Below are 18,802 nucleotides of genomic sequence, written 5' to 3' on the forward strand. Positions count from 1 at the left end.
TCAGATTCCTGGGCTTCTCGTTTCTCCTCGCTCACTTACTTCGCTGACCTTTATGCAGCCTTCTCAGCACCCAGCCTCTTTCTTAGAGACCATCTTCTCCATAGGACTGATTTTAGAAACAACTGATTTCCCTTCACCCAGGCAATGTGGGGTAGCGGGAGCAACACAGGCTACTTAGTATCTAGAAAAAAGCTGGACTAAATTCCAACTCAGCCCCTCATTAATACTATTATTTTGAGCAAGTTATTAAATCTTTCTAAACTTCAGTTCCTGAGGACTCAATGGTAGAATACATTAAAAAGTTATTGATGCAGTATGTATGTATGTACTAGGTGTTAAAAACTAAAAGTTAGTGCCCAGCCAATGTGGCTCAGTGGTTGAGGGTCAACCCATCAACCAAAAAGTCACTGGTTCGATTCCCAGTCAGGCCACATGCCCGGGTTTGATCCCCAGTAGGGGGCATGTGGGAGGCAGCTCATTGATGTTTCTATCTCTCTATTCCCTCTCCCTTCCTCTCTCTCTAAAATTAATAAAAATATTTTTTAAATTAAAAATAATTAAGTTAGTTTCTTCGTGTCTCACTGCTCCTCATTACCTTGGTAACTCAGTTCTCTTTTCTTTCTTCCTCCTCCCATTCTCCCCATTCCTCTTCCATCACTTCCTCTTCCCTCCTCTCCTCTTCCTCCTCCTTCTTGCCTTTTTTGTTCATCATTATTCAGCGAAAAGCAATAGTACCATGTACATCAAACATCTACAGCAAAGTTGAAAGTCATAATAAATCTTGCCAGGCTCTCATCATAATCATTGCTGTCTCTAAAGTTGACTTTTAAGCTAAGAAACAGCAGGTAGTACTTTTAACTCTTGTTTTCTTTTTCTTCCTTTTTTTTATGCCTCAGGGTGGAATTGTTTAAACTTGCTTTTACAACTTTACACATCTAATGCTCCAATAGGAATGCATAGCCACTCAGTTTACTAGTTTCAGAGTCTGCATTTCTGAGATTCTTCACCCTGATTAATGCTCTATCCTCAGAGCCGCTGCCTCTTGGGAGATTTTTATTGTCATCACATACACAGAGTAAATATAGCATAACAGTAGGGAGAATGGACTCCGGTGCCACACTGCTTTTTCCCTCCCAACTGTGCCAATTATTTAACCTCAGTTTGCTTATCTGTAAAGTAGGGATAGTGGTAATAGCACATGATGATTAAAGTTGTGAAGACTAAAGAAGAGAACGTAGCTGATACACTGGGAACCGCATATGCATATTTTGATTGTGAGCTATTATTATTAATTGTTCATAATTTTAAAATCTTGTTAAGTGTAGGTCTTTGCCTGGAGTTTAGAGCTTTTAAAATTGAATTGCTTTTTACAAAAGTGGTTCCTAAACAATTTGTTCAAAAACAAATAGTTTTGGTCCTTCATGTTTCCCAAAATTTCATCTCAAATTTCCTTTTCTCGGGTATTTTGTCCTCATAGACAATCTAATGGAAGGTAGATTTTTCTTAATAGGGAAAATTTTCTTAACAAAAGAATTTTTTTTTTTTTTTTTTGCTTAAAGTGGTATCAAATGCTTTAGGGATGGAAAAGAAACAACAAACAAAAATACACTTTTGGTTTAAACAGGAAATTAGTAAGAAATGAATTATTTTAATTGATTTTTCCCTCAATCCTATATAATAAAAGTCTAATATGCAAATTGTCCCCTCAACCTGGAGTTTGACCAGGAAGCGGGGCTGCCTGGCCAACCTCAGGAAGGGAGGCCCTGGCCAGCAGCTGGCAGCCACTAGGGACCCTATTTGTGCACAAATTTCATGCACTGGGCCTCTAGTATTTAATAATTTGGCATACAACAGTGTGTTCTTGAAAACTGTTATGCATGCTTATGCATTTTATTTTTTTTCCTGTTTTCTAATTTCAACTAAAGCTCATTATTCATGCTCTGAGTTGTTTATGACAAATAAATATTAAAATAAAGATTTTAAATGTTCAACAAATTACCAGTCATTTTAACTATTTTGCTGTATGACCAATTTTATTTTTTTTCTAGTTTTTTTAAAAATAAATACTTTAAGACTCAATTTTATCTATTTCTACATAAAAGAGTATTTACTCTATTCTCATAAAAGAAGCAAACAAAATAAAACAAAATAAATTTAATCTGTAAAACATTTTCCTTGGCAAGTAGATATAGATAAAAGTCCTCATTTTTAGTTTGTTTTTAAAAGATTAAATATTCCAATATGTGAAGATGGGCAGCATTTAAAATGAGGCACTATTTTAAAGAAAGCATGAAATCCTAAAGTGTCCTGAGGAATCTTATTTTCTAAAATTACTTCTGAGTGAATATCACGTTGAACTCTGGTCTTTTCTCCATTCCAGATGGGTCAGATTTGGAGATGAGGCTGATGAATGGAGGAAACAGGTGCTCAGGAAGAATAGAGGTCAAATTCCAAGGACAGTGGGGAACAGTGTGTGATGACAACTTCAACATGGATCAGGCATCTGTGGTTTGTAAACAACTTGAATGTGGAAGTGCTGTCAGTTTCTCTGGTTCAGCTAATTTTGGAGAAGGTTCTGGACCAATCTGGTTTGATGATCTCGTATGCCATGGAAATGAGTCAGCTCTCTGGCACTGCAAGCACCAAGGATGGGGAAAGCATAATTGTGATCATGCTGAGGATGCCGGAGTGATTTGCTTAGGTAAGGACTGATCTGGGTTTGTTCTGTTCTCAAAAGAGGACAAAAAAAGAAAAAAGGGAGGAAAAAAGGAGGGCATGGGTAAGAATCTTAAAAGTCTGAACCCATACTACATGTCGCTTTATTTTTGCCTAATTTCAGATTCCAGTTCTAATACTTGTGGAGTATTTACGGTAACTGAAATTAAGATAGATTAGGAGGGAGGATAAATAGTTAAGTTGAGATTCAAGTAATGAGGATTGAAGGAGTTGTTTAAGCAATAGTTCAATCCAAAAAAAAAAAAAAGCAAGAAAAAGAAAAGAAGAAATGGCTTACCTAGCAAGTTTTGCTTTCTGTATGAGTTTAAAATCAAATCACCACCCCCTCCTTCTTATCATTCTCTACCTACAAAAGTCCCCTCTTCAGCCACACTAACCCACTCCTTCCCAAACTATCATTTTAAATTTACAGAATCCAGTGATTAAACAAAATTGCTCATTTCCTATTCAAATCTCATTTATGCTACTACTCTGGTATGAGTAGGATGAGCAGGTACTGTGTCTGTCTACAGACTTTTATGTTCCATCCTTGACCAGGGGAGGGGGCAATGGATTTGGATATGCAGGGATGACATTCTCCCTTTTTCACTTGAGTTCTTAGTTTGAAGAAGATCTAGCACAGGGGTGGGCAAACTTTTTGACTCGAGGGCCACAAAGGGTTCTTAAACTGGACCGGAGGGCCAGAACAAAAGCATGGATGGAGTGTTTGTGTGAACTAATACATGTTATCACTGCTGCTGGTGAAGGAGCGAAGGGGAGAGCAAGAGAACCCTCCGCTCTTTCGCTCCGCAGGCGGATAGAACAGCCGAATGGGCCGGATCCGGCCCGCGGGCCGTAGTTTGCCCACGGTTGATAGCATGTCGTGAACCCCAAGGAACATTTAGGAAAACATAGTTAGAGTAAAAATATCTCTGTATTTACCAGCTATTTGGGGGTAAGGGAATTAGGGGATGAAGGAAACTCAATTCAAACTTATTTTTAAATAAGAAAACACTGACTCAGAAAACTGGAAATTTCAGGAAGTACATGACTGAATTCAAGCACTTAAGCAATGTGATCAGGGTTCTGACTCTTTTTATTTCTTGAATTGGCTTTTTTTTTCTTGTTGAACAACGGACCATCTATAGTCTGAACCACAAAGAATGGGATTCCTACAAAAAAAATATGGATTTTGTTAGCTGAAGAAAATGAAAGGGATGGGGGGGGAGGTAAGAAAAAACACCATCTTTACCTTCCATTTTCTTTTACCTATCAAAATGTCCCCAATCAGCACATTTTTTTCTCAATGTTTTATATATGCTGAGGAATCGTAACAGTGTTTTGGAAACAAAAACTAAAACTGCCAGAGGAAAACCCCAAATTATTCATTATAGGATATTACTCAGAATCCAGTTCTGTTCTTTGAGGAATATTGATTGGGAGAAGGTTAAGTCCCTTTTCTCTTTGCTTTGCTTTAACTTTTAAACTAAGGACCTGGTCACAAATGGGCCAGGCAGATATTAACTAGGTAGTGTCGATAGGTAATGCAACCAGAGCCAAAAGTGAGTGTTGAGTATTGAGGCAAACTAGAGTGTGTGGGTACCATCTAAACCAGTGGTTCCCAACCTCTTTCGGCCATGCCCCACCTAAGCATCTCTAAAATCCTGATGCCTCTTTCCCCCCTACCCCATGACATATAATTCTTATTATTCAAAAAGTGAGCTCCTATTCACATGGAGGAAGCCTAAAAGGACATTAACTTGGTCTAAACAAGTTTCCAAAGAACATGGCATCCATGAAAGAGAAAAGTCAAAGAACAAAAGGACAGTTGAAGTACTGAGAAAGAAATTGTTTAAAAAAATAATAATAACATGAAGTGATATGGAAAAATAGCAAATACAGTTTCAAAACATATAACAGAGAATGGAAATGCATAAATATGTCACAATATAAATTTATATACTGTATATGAGGCCCCTGGAACCATAAGAAATACGAAAAATTCACTGTTAATAACTCATTCTCAAATTGCCCCCCTTAAAACTCAAATTGTCCCCCTGAGGGGTTTGTGCCCCACATTGGGAACCACTGATCTAAACACATGCAAATGCATATTTAACAACAACAACCAAACACTTTGAACAAAAACTCTGGTGGTCAAAAAGCATATCACTAGATAAAATTTAGCTCCTGGAACTCCTGTTATGGAGTTACAGTGCATGCTCTCTATACTGGGAAGTCCTGTCTTCTTACCCAAGCCACTCCATCCATCTTCAATATTTTTTGTTTTGTTTTTCTTAACACTTATTTTATGTGCATTCATGTGTTATTTTATTTTTAAAATACAATTTATATTCAATATTATTTTTTATTAGTTTCAGGTCATCTTTAGGAATGTTCAATCAAAGTATACCATTGTTTTCTTTATCTCTATTTATATCTTTTTATACCTTTGCCTGAACTCATTTCAGATACAGCTATTTACAGTCCCCTTATTATTTTGTTTCTTTTTTAAACTTATTTTTCAATCACAGACACACAATATTATGTTAGTTTCAGGTGTATGTAGTGGTTAGACATTTAAACAACATATGAAGTAATCACCATGATCAGGCTGGTACCCATCTGCCAACCTACATAGTTATTACAATATTATTGACTATATTCCTTAGGTTGTATTATAAATTCCTGTGACTGTTTTTATAACTTCCAATGTGTACTTCTTAATCCTCTTATTTTTTTTCAACTAGCCCCCAAACTCATCCTCACAATTATCAATTTGTTCTATTTATGAGTTTGTTTCTGTTTTGTTGTTTGTTTGTTTTTTATATTCCACATATAAGTGAAATAATATGATATTTGTCTTTCTATATCTGACTTATTTAATTTAAATATACCTCTAAGACCACCCATGTTGTTGAAAATGGTAAGATTTCATTCTTTTTTATTGCTGAGTAATATTCCACTGTATATATGTACAACATCTTCTTTATGTATTCATCTAATAGATGGATACCAAAGTTTCTTCTACACCTTGGCTACTGTAAATAATGTTGCAGTGAACATAGGGGTGCATATATCTTTTCAAATTAGTGTTTTGGATTTCTTTGGGTAAATAGCCAGAAGTGAAATTGCTGGGTCATATGTTAGTGGTTGTACAATCCCACCAACAATGCACAAGGGTTGCCTTCTCCCCACATCCTCTCCAACACCACTTTGTGCATTAGCCATTCTGACAGGTATGAGGTGATATCTCATCATGGCTTTGATTTACACTTCCTTAACTATTAATGATGTTGAGCATCTTTTCAATTTGGATGCCTTTTTTTTTTTTAGCTTCACGTGTTTGTATGTGCTTCCAGTTTTCTTCTTGTAATTGATTTCTTGTTTCATACCCTTAGGGTTGGAGAAGATGCTTGATATGACTTCAATATTCTTAAATTTATTGATACTTTTTTTGTAACCTAACATGGTCTATTCTGGATAATGTTCCATGTGCACTTGAAAAGAATATATATTCTGCAGCTTTGGGAGGAAATGTACTAAAAATATCAATTAAGTCCATCTGGTCTAATGTATCCTATAAGGCCTTTGTTTCTTGTTGATTTTCTGTCTGGAAGATCTATCTATTGATGTCAGAGTGGTGTTAATTCCTCTACTAATATTGTGTTAGTGTAGATCCCTCCCTTTCTGTCTATCAATATTTGCTTTGTGCATTTAGGTGCTCCTACATTGGATGAAGAGATATTTACAAGAGATATTATCCCCTTGTTGGATTGATTCCTTTATCATTATGAAATGCCCTTCTTTGTTGTCATAGCCTTTGTTTTAAAGTCTATTTGGTCTGATATAAGTATTGCTATCCCAGTGTTTTGTTTTGCTTTTATTCATTTCCATTTGCATGAAATATCTTTTTCCATCCCTTTTCTTTCAGTCTATGTGTGTCTTTCAACCTAAAGTTGGTCTCTTGTAGACAGCATATGTATGAGTCTTGTTTTCTTATTCACTCATCCACCCTATGTCTTTCAGTCCATACACATTTAAAATAATTACATATAAGTATGTAATTATGGACATTTTATTAATGGTTTTCTGATTGTTTTTATAGTTCTCTGTTTCTTATCCTCTTGTTTGCCTCTCTTTTATGTTGATGACTTTCTATAGTGTTATGTTTGGCTTCCTTTATCTTTATTTCTTGTACATTTCTCATAGATTTGGGGGCTTTGATTTGTCATTTGCTTCACATATATTAAGCAATGTTTATAGCAGTCTATTTTAAGTTAATGGTTACTTAAGTTCAAACACAGTCTAAAATCACTACCATTTTTATTCACCCCTCCAAATTTTTGTTTTTGTTATTATTTTTCACTCCTTTAATGTGTGTGTGTTTGAGTGTCACCCTTTTTGTTTTTATTATTGTAAAAACAATGGGTGTGTTACCAAGCCTTTTGGTGGAGACTCCTATGTATGTCAAGATCATCTTCCACCTGTGCCTCTCTTGGACCTCTTGGTAGAACCTACGAAGTGATCTGTTCCTTGGTCACCACTTGTGCTGTGCTCAGAGGTGCTTAGAAGAATCTATGCGGCAAACTGAAACCACCTGTCACTTGTGCCAAGCTTGTGTCCCCTTAGTTGAGGCTACCTTATAGGCCCAGACCGGCCACCACTTATGCTTGGGGCCGCCTGATGGGAGTTGCAATGCAAGTTGAGATCAGTCACCACTTATGCTGGGGTTGGGGCCACTTAGCAAACTGAGGCAGGCTGTTGTTTGTTCGGGGTTTTAGAGATTGGGGGGAAGTCTTCAGTGGGAGCCAAGGCAGGCCACTCGTATGGAGGAGCCACTAAAAGAGGCTCAGGCCAGAGGAGCTAGTTGAGTGGGGCAGGGTCTCAGGGAATCACCAGGACGTAGAATAGTGTTAGCCAGATTAATGAAGAGCACAGATTTGGTGCCCGCCCACATCTGGCTGGCAGGGTGGGAAGAGAGTTCAACAAAAAAATGTCCATTCCCAGACAGAGTTGACCCCAAACCCTGTCACTCCAGCTCTCACCCCAAAGTTAGTCAATTTAGTTTCTCCCCATAGGTCTCTGGAACTTTCCAAGATGCATCCCGTGTCCTGAAGCTTGCAGTGAGTGAGATTGTGAGTGACTGAGGTTGTGAAAAAGTGAGTCTGTGCACAGGCCCTTTATGATCTGCAGTCCTCTGTCTCTAGCAGCTCATTATCTTTCTTAGACACAATACCCACTTGTTTTCACAGCCAGATGTTAAGGGGACTCCTCCTCCCAGCATTGATGCCCTGGATTGGGGAGCACAGAGGGGACTGGAACCCTTTGTTCCTCAGGGTACCTCTGCAGCCAAAATATCCCCCTGGATTCTTACTTGCCATATTGTGAATATGGGACCTGCCTATCCCACGTCTCCACTCCTCCTACCAGTCTTCACGTGGCTTCTTCTTTGTATCCTTAGTTATAGGATCAGCTAGTTATAGTTATAGGACCTGTTCAGCTAGGCTTCAGATATTTCTCAATGATGGTTGTTCTCTAATTTAGTTGTAATTTTGATGTGGTCATGGGAGGAAGTGAGCACAGAGTTTACCTGCTCCACCATGTAGACCGGAAGTCTCTTACTGTTTCTTTATCACTGACTTGTTTTGTGTCCTACTTACAGATGGAACAGATCTGAGCCTGAGAGTGGTTGATGGAGTCACTAAATGTTCAGGAAGATTAGAAGTGAAATTCCAAGGAGAATGGGGGACAGTGTGTGATGATGGCTGGGATAGTAATGATGCTGCTGTGGCATGTAAGCAACTTGAATGCCCAACTACCATCACTGGCGTTGGTCGAGTTAACGCCAGTGAGGGAACTGGACACATTTGGCTTGACAGCGTTTCCTGCCAAGGACATGAACCTGCTATTTGGCAGTGCAGACACCATGAATGGGGAAAGCATTATTGCAATCATCATGAAGATGCTGGTGTCATATGTTCTGGTAAGTTAAAACAAAACAAAAACAGAGAAGAAAAGACCTGTATTCTTTAGGAGTAAGAATATGTCTGAGAGATAGAAATATCTAAAAATTTCTTTGTTGGGAATTCTTTTACAGTTGTGATGAATTTTTTAAAAAATATATTTTATTGATTTTTTACAGAGAGAAAGGGAGAGGGATAGAGAGTTAGAAACATCGATGAGAGAGAAACATCGATCAGCTGTCTCCTGCACACCCCCTACTGGGGATGTGCCCACAACCAAGGTACATGCCCTTGACTGGAATCGAACCTAGGACCCTTCAGTCCACAGACTGATGCTCTAGCCACTGAACCAAACCAGTCAGGGCATGATGAATTTTTAACATTTTCTTTCTTTTTTTTTTTTTTTTACTAGTTTGGAGGGTCGTCTGGTGCAATTTTTTGTAGTAATTATTGTGACTGCTATTGGGTTCTAAATCTACCTGGAGTTCTGGGACAGAAAATAATATAAATTTTAAATATTTTTAAAATAGCTGTCTTGTTCATATTTTTCTGCCATTGACAGTTTTTATTAACCCTTGAAACTATCATCCTATTTCTAACCAAATGTATGATCTATGCTGGCTGTGAGAAAAGCCATAAAATGGGTAAGCCTTAATTTCCAGTGCCTCCGTATCTGGAGAGGAGCAAGATTTTTTTTAAAATCCTTTGGGAGTTAACCTACATATGGACCTATAACCTAAATTTATGTTTCTTTTGCAGATGGATCTGATCTGGAACTGAGACTTATAGGAGGAGGCAGCCGCTGTGCTGGGACAGTGGAGGTGGAAATTCAGAAACTAGTAGGAAAAGTGTGTGACAGAAACTGGGGGATGAAAGAAGCTAATGTGGTTTGCCAACAGCTGGGATGTGGATCCGCACTCCAAACATCCTATCAAAGTTATTCCAAAATTAAGCCAACAAACATGTGGCTGTTTTTACTCAGCTGCATAGGAAATGAAACTTCTATTTGGGACTGCAAGAATTGGCAGTGGGGTGGACTTACCTGTGACCACTATGAAGAAGCTAAAGTTACCTGCTCAGGTAAGACTGTTTGGGTTTTTTTTAATCCTCACCCCAAGGATATTTTTCCCATTGAAAGAGAGTGTGAGGGAGGGAGGAGGAGAGAGAAAGAAACATTGATATGAGACACATCGATTGGTTGCCTCCTGCAAACATCCTGACTGGGGCCAGGAAGCAAACTCAAGACCCTTTAGTTTATAGGCCGATGTTCTAACTACTGAGAACACTGGCCAGATCTTCTCAGATAAGACTTTCAATCAATTTTTTAAGAAGTTTGATTTGAGGTAGGAAAAATGTGTTTTAAGTAGAGAGAAAACTTTATGCAGAGGAACAAAAGCATGAAAAACCATGCTATGCCCAAGCATCTTTAGGGTGGGGCATTGGGTATGACTGATAGAGAAATAGATATTAAGGCTTTTAAGGTAACAGCATACAGTATTTTAAAGTATGCTAACTTATTAGTGTTTATCATTTCTCCTTAATTTTAATAGATGGGTGATGTTGGGGAGTCTACCAAAGCTCCCTGTGCTGCAATTTCCTCAAAAGAAAAAATGGTGGTACAAAACACCCATTTCACAGGAATTACACATCAAGTGATGGATAAATGGTTATGATAATTATTCGTAGTGTTAGTATTATCTGTCTTCACTGATAGACTGAACTCTGTGATTTCAAACCCCCCCAAATGCCTAAAAACATTGCAGGCGCTTAATAATATTTGTTGAAATGATAAATTATTGTATAAGTAGTAAAGAAATATTGAATTATCTTAAAGATAAAAAAGTGAAAATATTTGTGCAATTAATATATTTGTGATTGTGTCATAAACTTTTTAGGAAGAGGACTTAGAAAGCTATTTCAAAGGACTATCTGATATATGTAGACATGTTAATTAAAGCAATAGCAAAAATTATGCAGAAGAAATATGCTGGAAAACTGACAGAGATTGGTGACTTTCCACATGTGCAGTGTAGTGTGAGGGTCAAGATTCTAGGCTTTGGAATATACTGCGTAACTTCAAATGCCAGTCTTCACTAACTCACTGTATGAACTTAGCAAATTACTACAACTCTCTATGTTTCATTTTTCTTATCTGTAAAATTGGAATGATATTAATGATTTCCCCCTAAGATAATTATAAGGATGAAATAATGTTTGTTACATATTTAGTAAAATACCATATATAATAGGCGCTCACTTAGTATTCACTAATATCGTTATTATTGCGCTTATGGTGGATAAAGAAGTGGTTCAATTTCAGGTCATTCTAATTTGGTCTAGATATCATTAATTGGGAAAAGAACACAGTGGGCTTGTCCGTAGATAATTCATTCAATTTTGAACACATAAAGTTACAGATGTCCAAGTAGATACGTTTATGAATATAAATTCAAAGAGAAAAGTATAAGTGAAAACATTTATTGGCAGTTAAGAGAAAATGTCCATTGATAAGATGGGAAAGTTGAGGCTACAGCCGTGGGCAAACTACGGCCCACGGGCCGGATACAGCCCGTTTGAAATGAATAAAACTAAAAAAAAAAAAAAAAAAAAAAAAAAAAAAAAAGACCGTACCCTTTTATGTAATGATGTTTACTTTGAATTTATATTAGTTCACACAAACACTCCATCCATGCTTTTGTTCCGGCCCTCTGGTCCAGTTTAAGAACCCATTGTGGCCCTTGAGTCAAAAAGTTTGCCCACCCCTGGGCTAGAACCTATAGTCAAGGAATTCATGAAAGATTCTGTCAGGCAGGAAGGAGGAGAAAACAGGAGAAAGAAGTATCTCATGTATCAAGTGCAATATATCAAAGGGAAAAGGGGGGGTCTGAGGTTCATTTGAAAACAGGAAGCATATTGAAAAACTTTCCAAAGCCATTTGAAAAGTCTGGGGCAGACCCCAGATGGCAGTAGGTGGAGGATTAAGTACAGGGTTAAAAGATAGAGTGACTACACATTATCTGTGGTCTCCATTATTATGAACAATGTAAGGAAAATACAGAAAGGCTGGCTTCAGGAGGCAACGTTTCAGAATTCTCTCAAATGAATTGGTCTAATGAGGAATGGGGAGTTCTAGAATTTGCTATGCCCAGTTCTAGGCAAAGAAGCCAGGAGGAACAAGTGTGGAAAATGACTAATCATCCTGGATTCCCTTTCTCACTTTCACTTCCTTCCTTACTTCCATCATAAAAAAAAAAATTATGTTCTCTCTCACTGAAATATTATTTTTCAGCCCACAGGGAACCCAGACTGGTTGGAGGAGACATTCCCTGTTCTGGTCGTGTTGAAGTTAAATATGGCGACACGTGGGGCTCTGTTTGTGACTCTGACTTCTCTCTGGAATCTGCCACTGTGCTGTGCAGGGAATTACAATGTGGCACCGTTATTTCTATCCTGGGGGGAGCTTACTTTGGAGAAGGAAACGGACAGATCTGGGCTGAAGAATTCCAGTGTGAGGGGCATGAGTCCCATCTTTCACTCTGCCCAGTAGCACCCCGCCCAGATGGGACTTGCAGTCACAACAGAGACATTGGCGTCGTCTGCTCAAGTAAGTCTCGGAGTTCATGTTCAATTTGTTCCCTTGCTTGGGAGACAGCAGGGCTAGCTAATCACAGACATCTTTTTAAAGCCCTGTTTCCTTCCAGGATACACAGAAATGCGCTTGGTGAATGGCAAGTCCTCGTGTGAAGGAAGAGTGGAGCTCAAGGTTCTAGGGACCTGGGGATCCCTCTGCAACTCTCACTGGGACATGGAAGATGCCCACGTTTTGTGCCAGCAGCTTAAATGTGGAATTGCCCTTTCCATCCCAGGAAGAGCACATTTTGGGAAAGGAAGTGGTCAGATCTGGAGGCACATGTTTTACTGCACTGGAACTGAGCAACACGTGGGAGATTGTCCTGTAACTGCTCTGGGCGCATCACTATGTTCTGCAGAGCAAGTGGCCTCTGTAATCTGCTCAGGTAAGAGGATCAAGGGCAGCCAGTGACGAGCCTCTCCCATGGTGCTGGGCCTTCAGAGTAGGTGCACCTATAGGGGTGAAAAACAAACGTAAAAGGGAAAGATCCATTGTGAGGGGTCCTGAGAAATGTACTGGAATATTAATCTCACTTCCTTTTTAGAGGAAGTGTGAACTTGATGTTCGTTGGTCTAATAGTTATCTAGTGCTTCTTAAAGCACCTGGTAAATTCCTGGCCTGGTTGATGCTTCCCATTTCTTTCTCTCTAAAGCTATGTTTGTTCCCAGCTCATCTATCTAATACTTCATTCGTCTGGCCCCCCTTCCTCGCTCTACCTTTTGAATCTTGTTTGACTGAGCAGTTTGGTATTTGCAGGAAACCAGAGTCAGACGCTATCCCCGTGCAATTCAACATCTTTGAACCCAACAAGCTCTACCATTTCGGAAGAAAAAGCTGTTGCTTGCATAGGTGAGAATCAGTGATCAATCTGTAAAAACTACCTCAATCCTTAGGAATGCATTTTTAGTAATATTTTACTTTCTCTTTCCAGAGAGTGGTCAACTTCGCCTGGTAAATGGAGGTGGCCGCTGTGCTGGGAGAGTGGAGGTCTACCATGAGGGCTCCTGGGGCACCATCTGTGATGACAGCTGGGACCTGAACGATGCCCATGTGGTGTGCAGACAGCTGGGCTGTGGGGTCGCCATTAATGCCACTGGTTCTGCTTATTTTGGGGAGGGAACAGGGCCCGTCTTGCTGGATGAGATAAACTGTAATGGAAAAGAAGCTCGTATTTGGCAGTGCCCTTCACATGGCTGGGGGCGGCACAATTGCAGGCATAAGGAGGATGCAGGAGCTATCTGCTCAGGTAAGTTCTGCACATAACCTCTGGTCACAATTGCATACAAAAAGACTGAGGTAGGGCAAAGGATAGTGGGGGGTATTAATCTGAAAGAATTCCCTGAAAAACGAGTACAGAGGAAACTATTGCAAGAGTCAGGGTCCCAGAAGTATAGATTTGATGAATTAATGCTACCTCCTGTGCAAGGTAGTATAAAGTTAGAAGGAGAAAATTTCAGAAATGAGCTTGCATATCACAAAAATGGCAATAAAACTAATAATGAGAAGTTCTATTACAAATATACGTAGAGCTGAATATTGAGTAAAGATTCAGTGCACCTCTTGATAATCACTGTATTAATAAAAAAGTAGGTTTAAGGGACAAGAAGAAATACGTTAGTACTACATTCTACAGAGAAAAAGATAACTATCATGCCCAAGTAATTTTTCATGACAGACAAATAAAACTTATTTGTCATAGGAGCAAAAATTATCAGAAGAACCCACTGATCTTATTTTGTATACATGGCAAGCTTCAGAAACTATGGTGAAGTAGAAAAATGTACTCAGTTGTAATATATTGGGGAAAACAGTACTATGATCAGTAACTTAGGGAAGTAAAAAATTCTATATGCCAGAAGTGATGTGGACATCAACCGCATTTAATGACACACATTTGGTAGAGAACATAAGCAACAAAACTGTGATGTGTCAAAAAGGGGGCTATTTCATTTTAAGGTAATGTACACAAAAACTTTAGTATCTGAATATCTCAGTAAATTTTAACTGTCAAGGACGGTTGCAAAAAAATGAATGGAATAAAATTCTTGAGGATAAAATACAGTAACTTAGATAGAAAATCCAAACTATGTAATTAATAAAATATTCGAGCCTTTTACTGAGACCTAGAAGTCCACTTAAAATCATTGATGGCCTTCTAAAGAGGTCCCCAAGTACAAAACCCAAGACCGTAAAAGCAGAAAATATAGAAAAATACTATATTTTACTAAAATCTACTAAATCACCCCATAGTTACTAAAAAAAATTACTACTAATTGATATAGTGTACTTATTTTTGTGGTTGTTAATCCTCCCCAAGGATATTTTTCCATTGATTTTTTAGGGAGAGTGGAAGAGAGAGGGAAAGATAGAGAAAAACTAGATGTGAGAGAAACACATCGACTGGTTGCCTCCTGCATTAGCCCCAACCAGGGCCTGGGCCAGGGAGGAGCCTGCAACCAAGGTACGTGCCCTTAATCGTAATTGAACCAGGACCCTTTGGTCTGCAGGCCTATGTTCTATCCACTGAGCCAAACCAGCTAGGGCTAGTGTACTCATTTTTGAAGTCATTCTCACATCAGAATAAAGGGAAGAAGCCTTGTGAATTTTCAGAGAAGATGTGAAACTACTCACTCTGTATTTCACTCCAGAGTTCTTGTCTCTGAAACTGACCAGCGAAACCAGCAAAGAGACCTGTGCAGGACGTCTGGAACTTTTTTATAATGGAACATGGGGCAGCATTGGCAAGAGTAACATGTCTCCAGCTACTGTGGAGGTGGTATGCAGGCAGCTGGGCTGTGCAGACAAAGGGAACATCAGCCCTGCATCTGCAGCCAAGACAACGTCCAGGTACATGTGGGTGGACAATGTTCAGTGTCCGAAAGGGCCTGACACATTATGGGCGTGCCCATCATCTCCATGGAAGCAGAGACTGGCAAGCCCCTCAGAGGAGACCTGGATCACATGTGCCCGTGAGTATCTGAAAATTCCATTCTGGCCTATATGAAAATTCCATTCTGTGACTCCACTGTGACCTTCTGATCTCATTAAGTAGGAAGGAGTAAACTCTAGTCAATACCTATTCTACCTGGATCGTAAAATTGGTTTTATTTCATTTGATCTATAGATTTTCAAGACCAGAGATCCTTTTTCCATAGAATATTTACACGTCCCAGGGTCTTCCTGAAAGTCCTATTCAATTGCTTTCTCTGTGAACAAATGAGGAGCAGAGAATATGTGATTCAGTATTTAACTATTGAATGGTCTACTTTACCTTTCCAATTTTTCTTTCAATTTCATTTTGATGTACTAATATAAACCAAGAAGCAGTCATAAAGACCAATCCTAAAGTATTTCCCCATTCTCCATCTTATTAAACTGGAAGAAATTTCATATGTACCTGGCAATCTCTCAAGCTCTTTTATATTTGAGAAAATTTAACATTATGCAATATTCACATTATTTATTTGACATTTTGTGAGTCACGCTACTGTTCTTATGTCCAATATGAAATATTTTGCTGAAAGGACATGTATTTTCATAAAAGATACATTTTGTTAAAATCTATTTTTTAAATGTGCATTAAGCAAGCAACGTTTTAAAATATTCTTAAAAAGAGTTTCAAATATCTCTTTTCCCCTGTGACCTCTTAGGAGCTTTTAATCTTCTCAAAAATGACCTTGGGTCTCTGATTTTTCAGACAAGATAAGACTTCAAGAAGGAAACACTACTTGTTCTGGACGTGTGGAGGTCTGGCACGACGGTTCCTGGGGGACAGTGTGTGATGACTCCTGGAACCTCGACAATGCTCAGGTGGTGTGTCGACAGCTGGGCTGTGGTTCAGCTTTGAAGGCACTCAAAGAGGCGGCATTTGGTCAGGGGACTGGGCCCATATGGCTCAATGAAGTGAAGTGCAAAGGGAATGAGTCTTCCTTGTGGGATTGTCCTGCCAAATCCTGGGGGCACAGTGACTGTGGGCACAAGGAAGATGCTGCTGTAATATGCTCAGGTGAGTGCCAGGATACGGGATTAAGCTTGCAACCTCTGGTAGCTAAGAAGGGGTGAGTCATCGAGTGCATTGTGTAAAGACTGGATATGCCAACATAGGGATCTAGTGGGGAACGAGTCATAATGTTTCAGTCTGAACGAATGATGAAAATATTTGTGGTTATACATTGGCCTTCACCAAGGTAAAGCATATTACTTATCTGTGTTCCTGTGCAGAGGGAAGAAAGAGAAGAACAACAATGTTTTAAATTGGAAACAGTAGTTTGCTTGACTGAGGGCACTCAAGGCTCACATAGAAAATAAAAAATTAATTGTTTTCAATAAAAGTCAATATTCCTTAACCCAGGAAGTGGTACCACCACCCATCCAAATCTCTCATTTGAATTTCTTCCTCTCCCTTTGATCTATCACCTCCCCAAGTCAGTCACCAGGTCCTATTGCTTTTTTCTAAGACTAAATTTATTGTGGTAGCATTGGTTAATGACATTATATAAGTTTTAAGTATACAGAAATAGAAATATTTGTTCTATATATTACTCTGAGAATTGAGTCTCCTTCTCTTTTTCTCCTACAGGCACTGCAGTCAAAGAACCATCAAGTGCCAAAGGTATATAATCTTGAGGTTTCTGAGCATAGGACCAACTGTCTGCATTATTTAGAATTCCTTTTGTTAAGAGACTTTAGGTTAGAAGTTCTGAGGATATGACACTTACTTCAAGGATCCTGTATCTGACCTAAGAAAGGGGCCCACTTCTTTTAGCTAAGACATTCTCATCTCTTGTGATGTTTACTTGCACTTAGGTAATGCGCTCCCGGTTATATTTGGAATCCTTGGGGTCATTGTGTTGATTGGTCTCATCGTGTTCTTCTTGCGGTCTCAGAAGGGAAGACAGCTACAACAACTTGCAGGTCTGTGCTAAATTATGGTCTTTCCAATGTTTTATGGGATAAGAACATTCTTGGGATAAAAAAAATACACATAAAAATATTAGATTCAAGAATCAAATGGCCAGAAAGATGGAGCCTACAAGAGGCTTAAGCAGTTTCTCAAAAAGAGGGAATAAGATTTTAGAAAAGAAAAGGGGCTTAGGTTGCTTTGATGAGTCCTGTACTTCATCTATATATTTAACTGGGACATTATAGAATTGCTAGTTTAGAATAAATATGCTTATATAGTTAAACATGAATCCTTTTTTTTTTTAGGTGTAGAGAAGCTTAAAGGATGCAACATTTGTTGTTTGGGAGCGGGAAATAAAAGTTGAGCTCAAGGAGAGAAGCTACTGATAAGGCTGAGAAGAGGGGGAAAATCATGAAGTTCCGTATTCCATGGTAAGAAGAATAGTATTAAAGAGTATTATGTAGAAGAGTGAAATAGTGAGGCAGCCTTTTAAGAAAGTTCCGGGCAACAGGATGTATGAGGAATTGAAGGATCACATTACTGACAAGGATAACAGTTTTAAATAGTTGGGATGAAAGATGAAAAAGACTTTATAGTGAGAATGAAGGGAAGATAGATTTTAGCGAGATTTTAGGAAACACTCCAATGGATTCGGAAAAGCTTCTGGCTGCCTTGGGGGAAGAAACTAGGTTGTTCTACAACGGCAATAGCTTTAGCTTGGTAGTAGAATGGGATGGAAACTAGACAAGGGTATGAATGAAGATTGGGTTTGTTTGCACTGCTAGGAAAAAACACACAGAGGGAGGGAAAGTTTGATTATTTTCTGCTGATTTATAACTTAAGATGTCTGTTGTCAGTTTCTTCGAGAGAGAATTTTATCCACCAAATTCAATACCGGGAGATGAATTCTTGCCTGAAAGCAGATGATCTGGACACGCTGAACTCTTCAGGTGTGTGGTTCTTTAAGGGTCAATAGCCCGGGCCTTCAGATCAGTAGCTGCAATTGAGGCTGAGGCATTCTACTTTGCATAACAGTGGAAAGAAATCACAAACAGGTATTAATAGGAAACTTATGATACATGTAAAAAAAAAAAAGAAAGGAATGGACTGAAAATTATTCTTAGAGAACATGAAAATTGCAATCATGCAGACACCTCTGGCTAAGAGGTCTATATTTCTGACAGAGGTACAAAGAACCATGAAGCAGAATATTATGACTTGGACCTCATTTTATTAAAACAGAAATTAATCTTCTAAAAAATAGCTTAACTTTTCACATATCTCTTTTGCAGTTTCTTCCATTAAAACTCCTGCTACTTTCCTTTCTCTAACTTTATCTACACTAATAAAAGAGAAAAATGGTAATTGGCGTACGATGCTACCCTTTTCATTGGCTAATCAGGGCTATATGCAAATTAACTGCCAACTCAGATGGCATTTAACTGACAACAAAGATGGCGGTTAATTTGCATATGTAGGCACAATGCAGGGAGGCAAAAGGGAAAGCAGGAAGAAGACCCCTGCCACTGACAGTGATCGGAAACCCAGGGGGGAGCTAAGAGCTGGGGGGCAGGGCAAAGGCCACGA

The 18,802-nt window shown here is 38.8% G+C and overlaps 1 protein-coding gene across 1 annotated transcript in view; it reads left to right on the plus strand.

Moving 5' to 3' along the window:
• Positions 1–18,802, plus strand: part of CD163 (CD163 molecule) — a 26,487-nt gene that overhangs the window by 3,311 nt on the left and 4,374 nt on the right. Inside the window, exons 4-15 of the mRNA XM_006757536.2 lie at positions 2,381–2,701; positions 8,381–8,701; positions 9,441–9,761; positions 11,971–12,285; positions 12,383–12,697; positions 13,069–13,161; positions 13,244–13,558; positions 14,961–15,281; positions 16,010–16,318; positions 16,892–16,924; positions 17,119–17,226; positions 18,073–18,165. Coding sequence (XP_006757599.1) covers positions 2,381–2,701; positions 8,381–8,701; positions 9,441–9,761; positions 11,971–12,285; positions 12,383–12,697; positions 13,069–13,161; positions 13,244–13,558; positions 14,961–15,281; positions 16,010–16,318; positions 16,892–16,924; positions 17,119–17,226; positions 18,073–18,165 — 2,865 coding nt within the window. The remainder of the gene's footprint in view (positions 1–2,380; positions 2,702–8,380; positions 8,702–9,440; positions 9,762–11,970; positions 12,286–12,382; positions 12,698–13,068; positions 13,162–13,243; positions 13,559–14,960; positions 15,282–16,009; positions 16,319–16,891; positions 16,925–17,118; positions 17,227–18,072; positions 18,166–18,802) is intronic.

The sequence above is a fragment of the Myotis davidii genome, unplaced genomic scaffold (assembly GCF_000327345.1).
Source record: "Myotis davidii unplaced genomic scaffold, ASM32734v1 scaffold13, whole genome shotgun sequence".
In the NCBI taxonomy this organism is placed as follows: Eukaryota; Metazoa; Chordata; class Mammalia; order Chiroptera; family Vespertilionidae; genus Myotis; species Myotis davidii.